This window comes from Bombus vancouverensis, chromosome 4 (genome assembly GCF_051014615.1).
Source record: "Bombus vancouverensis nearcticus chromosome 4, iyBomVanc1_principal, whole genome shotgun sequence".
NCBI lineage: Eukaryota > Metazoa > Arthropoda > Insecta > Hymenoptera > Apidae > Bombus > Bombus vancouverensis.
Genome location: NC_134914.1, coordinates 10,415,905 through 10,433,058, shown reverse-complemented (window position 1 = coordinate 10,433,058; position 17,154 = coordinate 10,415,905). Strand labels below are relative to the sequence as shown.

General features: G+C 37.0%; 1 protein-coding gene across 3 annotated transcripts in view; it reads left to right on the top strand.

Annotated features, from left to right (window-relative positions):
- The first annotated feature begins 2,870 nt into the window (after positions 1 to 2,870).
- CARPA (Carbonic anhydrase-related protein A) overlaps positions 2,871 to 17,154 on the top strand; it is a 226,296-nt gene continuing 212,012 nt past the window's right edge. For all 3 annotated transcript variants that reach the window (XM_033334282.2, XM_033334284.2, XM_033334283.2), the window contains exon 1: positions 2,871 to 3,971. In XM_033334282.2, the coding sequence (XP_033190173.1) occupies positions 3,917 to 3,971 (55 nt within the window). In that variant the 5' untranslated portion in view covers positions 2,871 to 3,916. The remainder of the gene's footprint in view (positions 3,972 to 17,154) is intronic.

The following is a 17,154-nucleotide window of genomic DNA, read 5'->3' as shown; positions in this document are numbered from 1 at the left end:
AAAATAATAAGCCAATAATATGCCCAGATCATAATAGAAGCGAAGTAATCTTTCAGTACTTTTCTATAAAATTATACAATTTTTTTATAAGTAAAGCAAAGTTTTAAAGATCGTTATCACGACGAGATTTTGAAGAGGAAAGAAGGAAGAGTACACCAATAACTTGCACATGTATTATAATAGTAACAAATTTGTATTAGTTTGTGTGTAGTCGGATAATTCCATTCATTTGCCATTTTCTCATCTTAAAATCGTACGAATCTTTTACGATGTCTTTTTCATATAATCAGCAAACGAAACAAAGGATCGTTATCATCTCCTAAATGAAAGAAAGAGGAAAAAATGTACCAATGATAGGAGATTTAACGGTAATAACATTTAAAAGGTAAAATTTTCAATCGGATCGTCCACGGAATAGATTTATTGTGCGCAGTGAAATCCGTTCCAGCTTGGACAGGGAAATTTTATTCTCTTTTAGGCATTAAACTCCTCCCCATAGAGGTACCAGCAGCGGTTAATGAGGGACAGCTATTCTCTTTTTTTCTCCTTTCTACCTTCACGAAAGCCGTTCTACGCGAAGCCGAAAATTGGTCGACAAAAGACGCGAATAAAGCGAAAGACGGGTGGACAAAAAAAAAAAGGCGACGGTGAGAATATCGATATGCGGGTAAAGTAAAACAGAATCGAAATGAGACAGGGGGCTGATGGTCCTTTGAAGAACCGCCGATCAAAGCACGACCTGGCAGCCAAAAACTTCTTTTTTATCACTCGACGAATTCATTTCCGCCCTGTTTCTGCTCGGTTATTATTGAAATTTGCTAAATCGCCGAGCGAAAATCTGCCCATCTCTTGAAAGGATCGACTAAGAATTCACCGCGTTAGCCTATTCCATGAACGTTTTTTCGATTCTCCTGAACGAGTCCTTTTTCCTCGATTGACCGCGAACAAGCTGAACTAATCGAAGTCTCCAGGTGTAAAGTATCGCGATTTAAGTTGTTATTTATCTAGCGTATAAAGGGTTCTGTAATCTTTCAATGTGAGTCATTTCATAAAAAAGAAGAGATACTTTAATGCTCTTAATTTTTAAACATTCTCCTCGAACAATATTAATTTTTAAAGATCCTCCTGAAACAATAAACGATGCTTACAAAATTTCTCTTGAGACAGATGTTTATAATTCGAAGATCTATACGTATAAAAGAGTCAGAACTGAATACGAAATGATAGTCTGCTTGCCTTCGATACGGATGCATCGATCGATATTTAAAGTTGTCCTGTGTTAAACGAGCTATAGATCAACGCGTTGTTTATTACAGATTACACTGTCACCGCTATTGGATAATTATTTACGTCTCTGTAGAGGCAGCAGAGTTCACGGCACTGCTTTGATACGGAGAAACTAATTAATAATTACATCGATCGTGTATGACGCGTAGCTCGTTAGTGCATCGGTAGCTTGCATTACTTCCGATATACCCGATCGTGTTGTAGAGATTAATTAACGATCGCCGATGAGTATCGATGCCAGTGGAATTTTCTCGTAAAAACTTCCCGAGGTGTCGAGTATTCTCGTGTTCGATATAACGTATTGAAAATCAACGGGATACGATGTTAATGATGTTCGAGTGTGTTGTATTGTCTCTTGTATTATTGTGACCAACCAATAGTAGAATTATGACATTCTAAAGATGAAATCCTAAAGTTATTACGAGGAAAAACTTTTTAGTACATTAGAAATTGTAGGTTTATATTGCTCTTGGAATTCCTTTTTAGTATTCGATGTAACATGGTTTTAATTTCATCTACGAATGATGCATAAATCGAAAGCGTACGAGTGCGTCAAGGGAACACTGTGCAAATTTTCATGCAGATTTCAGTTTGCAGAGTCTCTTTGTGCTTCGTATCGTGCCACAAGTATCGCATATCAATCTTACCGTTAATATTAATGTCGAATGCACAGATGAAAGTTCTCACTCATTTCAACAGTTGTTTTTAATCAAAATCATAAAAACATATACTTAAAACTCTGATATTTCCAGCGATAAAGAAATAAAATTTCGTGAATACCGAATTACCATAATCTACTTAATCTACTTAAATTAATTAAATTAATTAAATTGATTATTGGTATTAAAATTATCGATATTGATTGAATAGATATTGAATTAATATCAGACGATTCTCCATAGTCTAAGAGAAAACAAAAATATATATTTAAAACTTTAGTATCTTTAGTGTTAACGAAACCAAATTTCTTTTATTTTTAACAACCCTTCAGAACCATTTTTTAAAGAACAGAATCATTTTTCAAAAATCTGCGAGAAAATAACCGAACGATATTGCCACCGACGATATCCCGATTCCAAGAAACACAAGAAGAAGTCAAAAGAGACCGGTGATGTTTTTGAAAAGCGTAGAGTGAGACGAGTGGCCGTTATACTAATTTGGCGGGTGCTCGTTAACGATCCCTTTGAGGTCATAACTTGTGCCGTAAGTTGGATTCCCGCGCGCTCACGCTGACACGCTCACGTTGACACGCTCACGTTACGCGATCTTGTTACGTGCGCGCGTGCATACGTGTGTCTGCGCTTTACGTGCGCGACTTTCTCTCTGTTGCACCCCACCAGACGTCCGCCTTAGCCGCTGCTCACAGTCAGTTCGCTCCTTGAAAAGCGCCGCGACGCTCGCGAGTCGAACGGCGAGTCACGCGTAACCACCGTGGGCTGGTAGTGCGTTTGCGCGACCGATCGCCGCGCGGCCTGTCGTGTGGCGGCCTGGCTGCCGATGGTGGGGGTGAGAAACGTGCTCGTCACCCTCGAAGAGCGCCTCGAGAGACTCAGTAAGCGCCGCGAGTTCGCCGTGGCCGGAAATCTATCGTGGCGTTCTTGTTCGTGTTTCATGGCTTTCGGCCTCTGACGCGCCACTTCTCGACTCTGTCGCTCCTACGAGTGCGTACGTCGAGCTTAGAAATATCGTTGTTTATCATTCGAATACCTTCGATACATGTAACACGCTGGAAATTGCTAACAGATCGAACTGCGATATATCAAAGTTTAGTGCAAGAGTCGAGTCGCGTTTCGTGTAAGAAAGTTGAACGAGGTCTGGTTCCTTGGTGATACAAAAGGATTTCGTTCCGGATGGTGCGCAAAGGAAGAAACAGTCGTGACCAGACTGGTTGCTTTGTCTGTTAAGATCCGTAGAAATTCGACACACGGTAAAAGCAATTACGTTAAGAGGTCCCTGAGTCGGGAGCAGTGTGTCTCGAGAGACGATTCGGTCTCTCATCCCTCGCTCCTTGCGGCAAGCTTGCAAAGGATCGCGGGACAGTTTGTGGTTAGCTGACGTCATCAAGAACAAACAAGCAGATCGAAGATCCGCAGGAAGAGAGATATTATATATCTGTGTTGAGAGACAAAGAGCCGCCTAGGAGTCGTTGTCCCAACAGAGGGAAAATCAGAAAAGGGAATATCAGTTGCTAGAAACGTACGGAGGAGACAGAAAAGAAGAGAGATTTCATCTGGAGAAGTCTGAATTCCTGTCGGAGCTTCGTTCTATTCGATGATGATTTAAAGTTTTTTTTTTCTAATTAACTGTAATTGTTCGTTTTGACTCTCCTCTCGATCATCGAGTTGAAATCAATCCGAGTTGATTGCTGATATTTTCCATTTGGATAGTAACGGCGTGAACATCTATAGAACTCCCACGGAGTTCTCGTGCAAGATGATAACAAGTGTCAGGATCGCGATGAACGTCCGCCTGTCCCTGGTCGACTGATCGCCAGAGACAGTTCGAGAAAGAGGGAGACGAGGCTTTTTCCATCAACTAGATTGAAAAACGATGTCCGACAGAAGCAAGTGAGGATCCCTTTTTTTGCGTGTCCCCCCTTTTTTCGGTAATCTCTACTCGACGGAAGAAGATGTGCCTGCGACACTTGCTGCTCTGCCTGTTGGGCGTCATCGTCATCGTCAACGGTGAGCTTTTGTCTCGTTTCTTTGTAGGAAGAGCTTCCCTGACTTTCAACGAAAGGGATTGGTAACGCTGGATGTCATTGAAATCTGGTGATATCATAGAAAAGAGCGATGATTCGTGTAACAGTGTATTGGGAACTTAGTACGAAACGTTTTCGTGTAAAGATCTGTTTTCAACGAGGATTAATTGGAATATTTATCAAAGACACGTGTATTTTAGTTGCATCGAAAAGATTTTATTTTAAAAATAACGTCGATATGCAAACAGATGTTCGAGTTAATGAAAATGATGATGTGGTGAAATTCGTCACTAGCTCGATTATATCTGTCTTATTTGTTAATTGAAGACAATTTTGATTATTCTCAGAATAAAGTGTAACATTTCTTTAAACTCGTTCAATTTATCGAGCATGAATTTTTTCGTGACACCCAAATTTTTTAAAACTTTTTATCCGTAAAACATTACAACGTCGAATCTTTTCGTGTTAATTTAAACTATAAACCAAACTCCGATTCTGACACTATAGTTTACGATTGCTGGGATAGCTACCTAGATTGGTTAACCAAGCAGATTATGACTAATTAAGTGTGCACGTGTATTTAACGAATATCTGAACATGATTTTTTTGAAAAATATATACGAGTACGTACGTGTCCTTCTGTTGGACGAGTAACGAAGCTTTCTTCGATTTTACCATGGTTTCAAAAACATTCCATATAAATAATGATTATTATTCTCAGTCCTTTGCGCTCCATTGATGCTGCAGACGTTAATAATGTGAATATTGTTTCTGATATTATTTTAACCGATGAAAATTGAAGAAAAACGTTTTTACACAGTTACATACGAAAACTTTTGGTTTCAACAAATTCTACCATAAAAATATTTTGAAGTTGGCGTATGATCGTGTGAAAAATATTTTCGCAGTGCAGAGAATTCATACTAATAATAGTGTCAAATGAATGGCGTTTGGCCATTACATATATAATGCACAATCGATGTAGTATAATATCGTATACATAGTATTACAGAGTGTTGTATGGTAATATTATATGATATGTGCACTGCTATTCATAAGTCCTTACAGAGACCGTTAGCAGATTTAGGACAGTGATAAATTAATGTTTTACATACCAATTAAAATTGACAGTTATGAACTGTCTGCATTACAAAGAACAAAACTAGATTATACAATATTTCTACAATCCTATTAGGAACTTATTTGGATAGGTATTTCTTTTAAAAGTTAAATCTTGTTATCAAATGTTCAGTAAATTATGAATGGGTGTAAAGACAAGAAATCATATTCATATTATTATTATTATTATATAAAATATCCAAATTAAATTACTCTTCGCAATAAATAGTAGATAAAGATAGTAGATGATAGTATATTCATAAAAATATGAATATGTATAAATATCCGGAGACGATAATATATGAAATCAACGTAAATAATACACGAAAGAAATTGAATGAGAATCAAAATAATAGTCGAGGCAAATAGTATACAGTGTGCAAACATTTTCGGCCAAATAGATTCTCCACGCCACAATCTAAAAGAGATATCTAATACCACTTTGTTTAATAAAAAAATAATACACTGAAATGAACACTGTCGTATACTTATTATATAATAATAGTATAAATTCTTTGTATAAAATATCGCTTTTAGCTGGACATGTATCTGACCAGAAACTTTTGTATCACCGCCGTAAATATGATCAATTTACATATCTACCGCTCGCTGATAAATTGGGCTGCAAAATTTTTTGAAAAAACAGCTAAATAGCTGCTCTGTTTTGTTAGTTTCATGCATCGCGATTTATCGAGAAAATCGCTATGTAAACATTTTATGACCAGTCTTGATTTGGTTTAAAACGGTCAGAAAACTGTGCTGTTGAATTGAACTGTCTGAATGTAGCAATTGTAGAAGTTGTTTTTATCCTCCCAAAAGGAGTTGGGTTCGTTGACGCGTACATTGTAGGTTGATAGGATTGTTCACGTGGATTTCCTCGAAGGAGGTCGTACAGGAGCCGTTTTTGTCCCGTATGACGAAGGAACGCGAACTCGGAAGTGTCGTAAAGCGCCAGACAAGTTTGCAGCTAACCACCACCTGACCGAAACTTTTTGCCAACTATTCTTTTTTTTTTCCTTCCTGCCTCCGCGCTTCGCTCTAAATTAGTTAATAAAGTCGGAGAAAAAAGAAAGGAAGCTCGTTTAATCTGGTTTTAAACGAGTGGAATACGGTTAATCCTCGAGCTGTTGACGCTCGAGGACATTCGAACTTTGTACCATTTATGTAGCGACGACTTAACAAACTTTCAAAAAGAAAGGAAGAATTTTAATTTCCAATATGAATACTGATAGTGTTTTACTTTGTTACTCTAAATTAATTGTCAACTTGTTAAAGAGCAAAACCTAGCTTTAACTGTATCATGGTTGGTTTTAGACGTAACTTTTACCTCCAAATTAAATTGCCGTGTTGTAATAATTGCTCTTTTTTTGTAAGGATATTATTTTACTGAATCTATCATTTATCTTTCAAATTTTCAACTTCGTCGTGTATAACATTTTTATTTCACTAATACTATTATTCTTCCTTACGATAAATTAGTTTCCAATCTTTCGAAAAATATTGTCTAACGTTAATGTATAATTTTTAATATAAATCCTAAGATGATACCAATCGATTTTCATCGCAGGGATTTATTACGAGTGATCTTAATCGCCTCAGAATTCGATTTTATCCCCAATTTTCGAATGATCAACTCTATTAATTTCTACGTAATTAAATATTCCAATTGTTCGACCAAACACGAAGACCGGAAAAGAAAAAAAATTGGTAGTCGACTGTATCCCAATTTATCCCCAATGGGCGCAGAAAGCGGAAATCCATAAACCATCGGAGTCTCATCCTGCGAAAAAGACGAAGAGCGAGAGAGGATTCTTAATCCTCGCAGGAACGAGCCTAAAGTAGATGGGGTAGGACGGGTTACGGAACGTCACGGTAGAGTTAAGTGAAGCTAGATTACGGACGTTAAGTCGTCGAGTGGACGTTAAAGCAGCCGTGTGCCCGTTCCCAAAGAGATTTTTCGGAGTTGCCGGTTTACAGCAAATAGTTGCAAGGAAAATAAAACAGGGAACAACCCCGCGGGCTAACGCGTGTCGTTTTTACACGTGTCGGCAGATTTTACGGCGTGCCAGCCCTCGTAATCTACGCAGAGCGAGAGACAGAGAGAAACGGTCGGATACACAACAGTGAGGGAAAGAAGAGAAGCTAAACGGAGAGAGAGAGAGAGAGAGAGAAGAGATATAGAAAAGAAAATGAGAGAAAGCGAGAGAGGAAGGCGAGCTAGCAATGGACGAAGAAAAGGGGGATTGTAAAAAAAGCCACCGCGGATCGTGGGGTGTTAACGCGCGCATTAACAGAGCTTTCGTCGGGGGAAATAAAAAACGATATGCATGGATGGACGGTGGATTTTCGTGTCGACCATAAAAAAAAAGAAAAATAAAAATAGAAAAAAATCCTGCAAGGTGAAAGAGTACGAGGCCGTGAAAGTGAATCAAAACGCGTTGTTCCTGCCTTTTTTCCTCGCCTGTTTTGTACCTTTTTTCCCTCTCTATTCTTCTTCTCCCTTTTAGCCTTGTATCTTTGTCAAGAGGGGAAATAGTCGATGTCGATTCGCTTTAGAACGGGGAAATGAATGAATGAAAATGCGTGGCGTTTTATGAGTTCGTTTTCCCAGCTGCTTTTCTGCCCGCTTGTACACAGCTATTCTCTCCGTTTGCCTGATAATTCTTTCATTTTTTTTTCTGGTTCGTGCTCGTTTCTCTCGTTCTTCTTCCTCTTTCGCGGAACTCTGACGCGCGAAAGATTCGTTTAGCACGGATCGATCGGTTTTCTAGGGAAATCGAGCAAACGAACGCCGGAAAATTGCACTGTTTACATTCAATTACTTACCAGTGTACCTTGCAATAAACAAGATTACGCGTCTAATGAAATATGTACTCGCCTCGACCCGTTTAATTTCATTTGCTCGTTCGAGTGTTCACCGCTGCAATTCACCGGTTCGCTCCCTCTGTTTCTCAACCCTAGCTTTTATTGCTATCGTTTCCATGAAGAAACGGTTCGTTTATTGTTTGGAATTAAGTTATATTCGTTTACATGCAGGCTTTAAAGTTAAACGACTCTGCTACAAGCGGATGGACAAATCGCTGTGTCACTTGAGGATCGTACGGTTGCTTGAAATAATCGCAGGATTAGCACGTTCGCAACGTTAGAAACGAAAGAAATTATGTTGTTGGTATATTGGCTAATGTGTTGGTAATATTTTGTACAGGGTATAAGTGAAGCGAAAAGTGTGTCGTAGTGTCGCAAGGATGAATCAAATCGATGTGTTTGTAGTTATCTGAGGTGGCTGATCAAGTAGTGTCTTGTACTACTTTGTTTCGTTTATTCTTTTTCTTTGCTTTACGTGTAAAAATATTATACTTTAAACATATAAACATCAAATATATGATATCTAATATACATATATAAATTATATATGATATTTAATGTACATATATAAATTTTTTGCAGATACATCTATATGTACATATAAATGTATAACATCTGTGGAATATTTATACATCTGACATTTTATTCCATTTTGAATTTGTGAAAGATATTCATTCTGACAAACAGACATATTTTATCTCTAGAATATAATTCTATTTTCAATTTATTATCTAATTATTATATACTGTACTGAACAATGTAATTTATTTCATTCAAAAGCTCGTTGGCTCGTTCTTTTCAAAAATATCGGTTTACCAGCAAGTTGGCTTTCATACATTTCGCAAAACATATCCATTCTGGCAAGCAGCCACAGTTTATTTCCATAATACAATCTTATTTTATTTTATTATATAATCGACTAACTTCCTGAAAAAAGAACCTACAGCTTTATGATAAACATCTATATGTATATGCTGAGTGTATCTTTTATTTCAAGTTTCAGTTCTTTACGAATCATTATAAAATTATAATGCTATCATTAAAAACATTAAAACCGAAACTTCTACCATTCGGTTCATTTTATCTTATGAAATTATTTGTCTTAAAAGTTTCTCGATTAATTCGTAATACCCAATAAGGTAATTTATTCTTTCCAAACGTCGGCGATTTATTCTTTTCAAATGTAGCGCGTATCCGGCATGCTGAGACGTCAGTTAAAAGCGCCGGTTCATTTATCGCGTGAGCCTCGAGCAGGTGGAACGAAAAGAGATAGACGAACAGGTAACCGCGACAGAAATCAATCTAGGCATAGGGCGAGACGGTGGTGCACGGTAATCTTCAGATTTACTTTTATTAATCCCGGTTGATCGACCCGGTTGCCAACCGAACTGCGAATATTTGTCGGCGAAATTTACCGAAATATTGCGGCCATTACGGCGTTTTCAAATATTTCGTAGCGAGCAAATATTTATAGGGAGCTCTAAAACTGTATCGTGTATTCGGTCGAAATGAGGAAGTAAATTTTTCTCTATTCCCCGGCATCGAGCCGAGCGTACGCCCATTTCCTCTTTCGCCCGAACCCCTCAAAGATTCAACAGGACTTTAATCGTTCACGAGCTTCTCGAATCGAACATAATTGTTTATTCGTCAATTTTCTGCGAAGAAATTAATACCGTTTCTCTTTTCTTTGTTCCATTTTTTCCTCCTTTATTCCTTTGTGCTTACGTCGGATCGACTATTTTGATTTAAAGTATCGAGTTTCTTTACTGTAAGTCGGTTTCTAAAGAATTTCGACGAAATTCAGGTGGAATTTATGATAGAAAATTTATTTCACACGATTCGTTTTCTATTACAATAAGTTAGCAGAACGTTTTCGATCAGAGTGCAATTTTATCTGTAGAAAGAAGATTTTGTTATTTTACGTCTACGTTTCTAGACTTTTCAATTTCATATTATTGTCGGAATTATCGTCGTTACATGCGTTTAAATGGAATTAAATCATGAATATGATAAGATACATAAAATGGCTATAACCATCAGTGAGTCGCGCAGCAAAATGCAGTTTCCAGCGAATTTTAGTAATTTAAAGAGAGCTGTCGTATAAAAAATGCTGGCGATTTTCCATGGTGAGGACACGGTCGTTTCAAAAGCGTTACGCTAAGCACATTAATATTTAGGATGTAGTATTTGCATTTAAAAAAGTAAAGGTCCCTCAGCGGTGTACAGCATACGGATACTTAGAGAGCGCTATCTGTAATCTTTTACCACTTTTCATGCCACCTAAACCGACACTAACTTCCCCGTTAATGTGATTACGTTCTTTCATTTCACTTGCTCGCACTTGTCCCGTTAATACATTACGCGGAATCAGACGTTAATCTAGCGGAGATTAACTGTGACTGACTTCCCACGCACATTTTAGGACTTTTAACCATAGCGGCGATAATTGTCGTCAAAAATGTTATACAACTGGCTTGGAAATTCTTTTTGTGCCACATAATTTCTTTGAAAATTGTTGCGCAATCAGGTTGTACTATACCCAGAAAGTGTCGGATGATTTTGCAAATAGAAGTTATTTATTTTTATTTAAAGTATTTTCTTTAGAATATTTTTAGTATCAATGACGCTACATCGATTATAATTCAAGTGATTATAGCAGCGTCGAGATTTTTATGATCTATGACTTTCATCTAATTTTTTCAAGTTTAACTTCACAATTTATGACCTATAATTGATCTTCAATCTTAGTAATACGATATCGATGAACTCTTGTGGTCTTTAAGCGATCTTCGACTTTAATGATCCTTCGTTACTTTCAAGTGACCTGTGGAAATTCTCCAATTATTTTAACGCTCAACGAAATAACTTCGACGATTACGTTCCCGATTTAGAATGTCGCACTTTGTCTCAGAGTACAACAATCGGCAACAGAAATTTTTACGACGACATTTTGTGCAGGCGTAGACGTAATTCGCTTAAACATAACGCAAAGTTTAATTATCTTATTTGCACTTAATCGCTATATAACAATATCAAAGCATAAAGATACTTCATGTTCCTATTTTAAAGAAGAACAAACCAATGATATTTTTGAATCTAATTGATTAACGTGTAGATGTTTGGGATTAATTAGTCGCTCTATAACAATGTCAAAATACCCACAATTATGTGAAACTGCCTTATGTCTCCATTATGTAAAAGAGCAAGTATAATGGAAGTGAAGTTGAAACTACTATTGTTACGTTAAACTCGAGCCCCGCTTCTGGCTACTTGGAAGTTAAAACCGGAGTACGGAAACGTGGCTGGAGTCCCTCATTCGCCTCCGTCGTCCTTTTCGGTGAAAGGAAACGCGTGTCAGCGTTATACATTGAAACGCAATCAAACAAACAACCGAACGATGCGCCGTCTGCAGCGTAATAGCTTTGTCTCGCGATTTTGCTCTCACGTAATCTACGTGAACGAGGGGTGCATTCGAGAATTTCGTTCGTTACAATATTCTTCCTTTTCTTTGTTCTGAATGCTGGTTCTGCAACCATCCCCGGGTTAGGGGTTGACAATAATTATTTATTAATTAGTTGTTATTTATTTATCTATTTGGCGATGTTAATCTAGGTAGTTAGCTCAGTAGAGTCATTGTACTATGTGTAAATGGGAAGTTCGCCAAAGTATGTGGGATAGTACAATTGCAAAAGACGTACTCTCTTCTTTTTCGATCTGTCTAAAACATTTCCGTCAATGATAAAAATATCTGCGTCCTCTTTTTGAGATCGATTATCGCTGAAAATAGTCCTAGTGCACTATATATAAATTATACCTGGATTCCTCTCATTAACTTTGCAGAAAGAAGTAGCAATAATTCCGATATGAAAATTTTGAACGTCTCTGATTCTCAAGGCACGACACAAATGAGTCGTAAGATCGAGATAATAGCTTAGAGAAGTGTCGTAATTTTCAATCTGGATCTTGGTAGCTTCGGAACAGTGCAGCTTTAGCCTGCGTCTAATCGTTCACATTATCGCATAAACGTGCTATCTCGATTGAACCTCGTCGACTGTTATCGTCGTTATTGACAGCAACCAGCTCATAATTATGCGAGAACCTCGATAAAACGAGACTCGAGGCGGGCTTGAAGTGACTAGTCTAAATATTTCGAATATACGTGTCGCGTCGGGATTATTAGTACTTTGCTCGATGTCTTTGTTCAGAGAATAGTCGATTTAATTAACTAAATTCTCAGTTGGTATTTTCTAGAGGAACTGATAATAGGAAAATAGAAAGGGACGTGATAAGACTTCATACGATTTTGTTTCAGAAAGTTTCAGACTGTTTGTTGATATTTCACGCTTAGAGTTTGTAGAGTTTGGAAATTACCGATTTTTAGAACAAATTGAAATTAATATTCCTGGTACACTTAGTACTTTCCATATAATGCGGAATCCTAGATTTATAAATTTCAGAAAAATATGGATAAATTTATTATTCGTTTAATACCGCGTCTTAAACGATTTTATTTTAACTACCTACTAAAAATATTATTTTCGTCAAATTGAATGTCGTTACCTCCTCACCTAAAATTAATCACTTCACCAAACAATTAAAATATCTTCGTCACTGTCAATCCTCCCTCTAATACGTAAAGACAAATTAATCTCCGATGTAGCAAACAAAGCAACAGGAAAGACAAAGAAAACATTCATAATCGGTGCTGTAAAACTATTGGAATATGACAAGGTAAAAGATCGTTAGCGAAGGTGAAAAAGAGGATGAAAGCGATAGTTGGCAGAGTGTTTGTCCTGATTCATTATCGGCCGTGGCCCGACGAGTACGGTTGTCAGTTATTTCGAGCAAATTGTTATTCGCCGTCGGCTCGAAGCGTCAATCAACGTGATTGACGGCGCGTCGCGGCGCTCAGCGTCGTCAGAGGCGTCCTACGCCCTGTTCGTGCGCGATTCCGCCCCTTTTTTCCGCCCTCCTTCTGAATTATTCACCCGTTTCGAAACAACTATATCCCTTCGACCACGTTAATTGCTTCTACGCAAAGACGTCTGAAGGTTCTTTCCAAGTTCGAACCAGGCTGATGGGTCAAAAGTTCGCGAATGAATACAGAAGTGGGGTTTCCTGCGAAACTTCCACGGAGAAATAGATGGAATATCGAAGCGTGTGGGAGGATGGTTTGTATTTAGCTTGTACTGTAGCTTCTGAGACGATTCGCGTTTTAGGTTATTATTTTGTGTTCAGAATGTTGTTCCATTACATGTTTCTATATCTTTCAGCGTTTGGTCCTTAACGTGTAATATTATTGCGGTGAAATTGTTTTTTATTGTTTGAAAGTATAATTTGTGAAATATCACCGTATCTTTCTAATTATATTTAATCATTCGTAATCTACTTTATACACGTTAAATATAAGCAGTGAACTTAAAGAATACATAGTGCAGGAATATATTTCATCTTGGATGACAATGTTGTATTCAAATTTCTTACGAGATTATTTATCATACTCTAAAAAGATGATTTACTCATTAACTTGTTACTTATTCATGTCGTTGATGCGAAATATGTAAGAATAAAAGTTGAAAATTAAAATAACGAACTTAATTGCATTAAGAAGTTCGTCTTTAAAAGGCGTACCTTTTCTTTCTTCTATTCGATGATACGAAACACGCAACTGCAAGAAGAGGATGAAATACCATGAAACGAAAGTCCACTCACACTTTCGACGAGGAGTTTATCATCCTGACGGAAGGATGTTGAGATTATTTTCTCGAGTTTTCTTCGCGGCTCGAAACTGCCTCGCACAGGATCGACCAGGCTTACCAATTTGAAATGATAATGCTCGAGGTCTGGCTCGAGATAAATAGCAGTTGCATCAGCGTTCTTCTTCCGGTTTGAGGGCCTTGCAAGCCACTCGAGGACACTCGAGGTACCGCGTTGCCATTCTCAGGCCTTCGTGACGCGTAGAGATTGGCGTAGACTTTCGATGAAGATCCTTGATTATGACGATAATGGCTGTTGATGGCGGACCATTGAAATAATTAAACAGAGAAACTTAGATTTTTCGATTAACGCGATCTTTTTTTATACTGTACGATTACTTGCTTTTCTCCTTTATTCAAATCTTTATATTACTTTATATTGTAGCTCATTGAAAACCGCTTTACATGTATTATTTAAAAAAAGAAAAATGTTATCGAAGACCTTGGAATCGATAAAAATTTTCCATTCATTTTGTCTCTGGCTCTGACTCTGTTTTTATACTTGACAAACTAGTTGCAAGGTACAGGCAAACTTTTTCGATCCTGACTCTATTAGTTTTGCGTGGTTAGCGTGGCGGAAACTCGTAAGTAACTCGGCGGTTCAAGATATAAACGCGCAAAGTCTAGAAATAAGACTTTCTGGACGTTCTGTTCTTGTCAATGGTAGTCGAGAACCGATTTTAGCATCGATGTTTTCACCTAGAGATGTCACGAATGAATCAATAGGCAAGAGGGATTTTATTTTTGAAAGGTCTCTCCAAATATGGACTCTGCAAAATGGTACTTCGAGGATGCATAAGTTATTCGAAGAGTAGGTATTTGTATGCGCCTGTATTTTTTATTTCATCGATCCGAAATGATTCCATTCAGAACAATGTTACAGCTGAAGAAGATTTATCACATACTGTGTGTATGGTGAATTTGTGTTCGCTTAGTTTTTCTTTCTTATACTAACTGTATCGTTTACTGAACAAACACGAGATAAAGAGGCCCGTGACATCATCGACTTAAATACCTCCAATTTTAAATCTTGACACTTGAGACTTTCCCCATTAAGTTTCTCATAAATTAATTTGTCATAAAACTTGATTTACTATAAATGAATAAGTTAACGTTTATCGATTCGTCATTTCACTGCAAACACGCGACGATAATAGAAGCAAGTAAAATTTCAGCCCTCTCGTTCGACGTAGAGGAAACTGGCTGGGTGCATCTGTATTTGTGCATGGGTGACTCGTTGTCCTCGTCGTCTTACACCGCGTTTCTCGTATGAAATACTCATCGTGGCGCACATACGATATCCAACGAACGTATCCCGTGTTTCGCGTGCGTTTCCGCGCGGATGGCCACGCTTATAGCTCGCCAGGCGGAAACGCGCCGCTGCCACGTCGCGTCGGTCTGCAGACGTTTCCGTGACAGACTGTCAAGTTGCAAGCAGTCGAGTCTGTTACGCGATTAGTCGGATCGATCGTACGTTATCTATTCCATATGTGTGACATTCTTATTTCATTACTTTATATAACGTCATGATTGTATTGTATATTTCTCGACGAATGAGAGATTACTTATGATTCAATTCGATGAAAATGCGTCTGATAAAAATACCTAGTTCCCTAACATGATTGCATACTTGTATTGTAACTTTCTTATAGGGTGTTAATGCATGTTTTTAGATAATGAGGTTATTTAGTATTTAATAAAAAACATACACAAGAAACACAAAACCTATATCACAGACGCGAGATATAATTTTGTTAAGGAGGATTAACAAGCTTGCAGGAAATAAATTTATTTAATACTTAAAGCAAATTGCTGTACATACGACGATACAGGTCAATCGTATACTTAACTGTACGAACGTAAAGAGCAGCAGGTTCAAATATCTTTTGATGAATGGATTTAAGAAGATGAAGATACAGAAACGGGTTGTATTAAAATCTCTATTTAGGTGATAAACAAACTATAACGAATTAAAATGATCTAACATGAAATTATGATGTTGAGATTAAAATAAATGCCATCGAATATATTAGAAAATTTAGCTTTTATCGATGAACAAAATTGGCTAAGTGATCATTCTATTAATTCTATAACCATTGAAAATGCTCGGAAGTAATTGCAAGGGACAGGTTTAAGAGAAACGGAAGAGTCGAATTCACGGGTCAACTTTAATTCAAGACAGAATTACGAAGCAGAAGAAACGGAAATGAGGGAAATCTCCCCCGACTGCGGGGGGTTTCATAAGCAAGGGGGTTCAGAACGAATTCTTTTCAACTACGAGACACCTTCGCTGTAATGCTCGGCATGTAATATGCTGTTGTGTGCAATATGCATCGCTGCCGACCAAATGGAGTTGGAAGGGCTTTCTCATTCCTAATTTAACGCGATGAGATTCGAAATGGCGAATTCAACGACGGGCAAAATGTTCTGTACAAGAAATAGTGGACGAGCGAAAAACGATTAGAACACGTGAAAAAGAAAGATTTGTCCGTTCGTTAAGCCTAAAGACGGTAGTTAAATTATCTTAATTATTGTACGTAATTGGTTTTATTTGTGCCGATGGTGATATTGAATTAGTAAATTATTAACAGTATTTATGTATGAATATTTGTGTATTGCTAGGTTTCCTTTAATTGGATATTCATACGTTAATTAATATTTTTGATATTATATGTGATACGATGTATTAAATTACGCTATTTAAACAACTAAAACGTATATTATATGAATGGATCATTGTGTATTTTATTGTGTTTAATATGTATTATGTTTCACACATTCTATTTTATTTATTTCTCTTTAAAACTGAATGACCGGTGTTTCAATGTGATTTTTGTTTTTTTACTACCATTATGTCAGATTTGTTACTACATTTTACTTTTTTTTTTTTTTACGAATTTCATGCAATTTTTACAATCTTTCCGTTTATAAATCCACGCAATTTACGTTTAATAACTCATTGGTAATTTCTGTTTCTACAGTGGAACCTTTTACTCTGGCGTTTTATATAGATTAGATTTAGTAATGTAACGTAATGGAAATTTTTAATTCAAATGCAAGCAAATTACTGGAGCGTAGGATTACCGGAGCGAATTACTAATACATCAAGGATTTTATAAATTAATTTATAAATATATTTTAATCCTCGTTGCTCGTACTATATTAACTTCTCTATTATCTATTCATCTCGATGAAACTTTAATTAACCAGTTACCACTTCAACTTATACCTGTATCACATATCACGAACAGTTATCATTCTACATCAAAGAGCAAAATACTAATTTATCTAGAGAACAAAAAAAAAAAAAAAAAAAAGAGAGAAAAGAATTGTTTGTTCAAAATATACAAAAAAATGCTAAAATTCATATACTTCCAAATTATTCACACTACTGTTACTATTTCTGTGGTTTATTTACATCAAAAT